At 61.8% G+C, this 1,242-nt stretch overlaps 1 protein-coding gene across 2 annotated transcripts in view; it reads left to right on the forward strand.

The window, feature by feature from the left end:
- The window catches only part of SOX9 (SRY-box 9), a 13,198-nt gene that overhangs the window by 1,503 nt on the left and 10,453 nt on the right, over positions 1 to 1,242 (forward strand). Inside the window, exons 2-3 of one of the 2 annotated variants that reach the window (XM_009283490.2) lie at positions 34 to 287; positions 936 to 1,242. The exon at positions 936 to 1,242 is cut by the window's right edge and continues 26 nt beyond it. In XM_009283490.2, coding sequence (XP_009281765.1) covers positions 34 to 287; positions 936 to 1,242 — 561 coding nt within the window. The remainder of the gene's footprint in view (positions 1 to 33; positions 288 to 935) is intronic. The other variant, XM_009283491.2, reaches the window with a different exon arrangement.

Below are 1,242 nucleotides of genomic sequence, written 5' to 3' on the forward strand. Positions count from 1 at the left end.
TGCAGCCCCTCACCCCCCCCATGTCCCCCCCAGGCTGCTGAACGAGAGCGAGAAGCGTCCCTTTGTGGAGGAGGCCGAGCGGCTGCGGGTGCAGCACAAGAAGGACCATCCCGACTACAAGTATCAGCCGCGGCGGCGAAAGTCGGTGAAGAACGGGCAGTCGGAGCAGGAGGAGGGCTCCGAGCAAACCCACATCTCCCCCAACGCCATCTTCAAGGCGCTGCAGGCGGACTCCCCGCAGTCGTCCTCCAGCATCAGCGAGGTGCACTCCCCCGGGGAGCACTCGGGTAGGTACTTGCAGCCCCACAAGGTGTAATGGAGGGGATTAAGTCACAGCTACCTCAGAAAAGTTGCATGCCAAACCAGGCTGAAATTGGGATTGGGTAAGGGGGGGAAAAAAGGAGAGAGACGCAGAAATGCAGTGGGAGGGGGATGGCTGCACTGGGAGAGGGACAGTGGCAGAGCTGCCCGCAAGCCTTGCTGGTAGCACAGGCACACAAACGCTCACCCGTGTGTGCCAGCCCCTGTGGCCGCTTCCACCCCCTCTGCCCATGAGAAACATGAATGCATACTTTTAAAAAAAAAAAAAAATAAACCAAGAGATGGCCCTGCTCTCGCAGCTCATGTCTGAGGGCTGGTCCTGCTCTCGCAGCTCATGTCTGAGGGCTCGGTAGTTTTAGCCGGCGTGATAGATCAGCACCGATAGGGCTCACGTCTGTGTTCCTCGCACCTGGAGATGTTTGTGTTACCCTACGCAATTGCTTTCAAAAGCAATGCGCTGTGATCCGGCCGCCCCACGGACCATGGGTTAACTATTAATGGTGTTATCGCATCCGGCAGCACCTCCCGCCTCGGGGAGCTGTGGGCGCAGGGGTGCCCGGCCATCACGGGAGTGACATCCCCTTCACGCCCGTGCCCTTTCCTTCCTTCCGCAGGGCAATCGCAGGGCCCCCCCACGCCCCCCACCACCCCCAAGACGGACGTGCAGCCGGGCAAGCAGGACCTAAAGCGGGAGGGCCGCCCTCTGCAAGAAGGTGGCCGGCAGCCACCCCACATTGACTTCCGAGACGTGGACATCGGCGAGCTCAGCAGCGACGTCATCTCCAACATCGAGACCTTCGACGTCAATGAGTTCGACCAGTACCTCCCCCCCAATGGCCACCCGGGGGTCCCGGCCACCCACGGGCAGCCCGGCCAGGTCACCTACACCCCCCCCCACCCCAGCCCCCGCCACACGCCACA

This window comes from Aptenodytes forsteri, unplaced genomic scaffold, assembly GCF_000699145.1.
Source record: "Aptenodytes forsteri isolate BGI_AS27 unplaced genomic scaffold, ASM69914v1 Scaffold86, whole genome shotgun sequence".
Lineage (NCBI taxonomy): Eukaryota > Metazoa > Chordata > Aves > Sphenisciformes > Spheniscidae > Aptenodytes > Aptenodytes forsteri.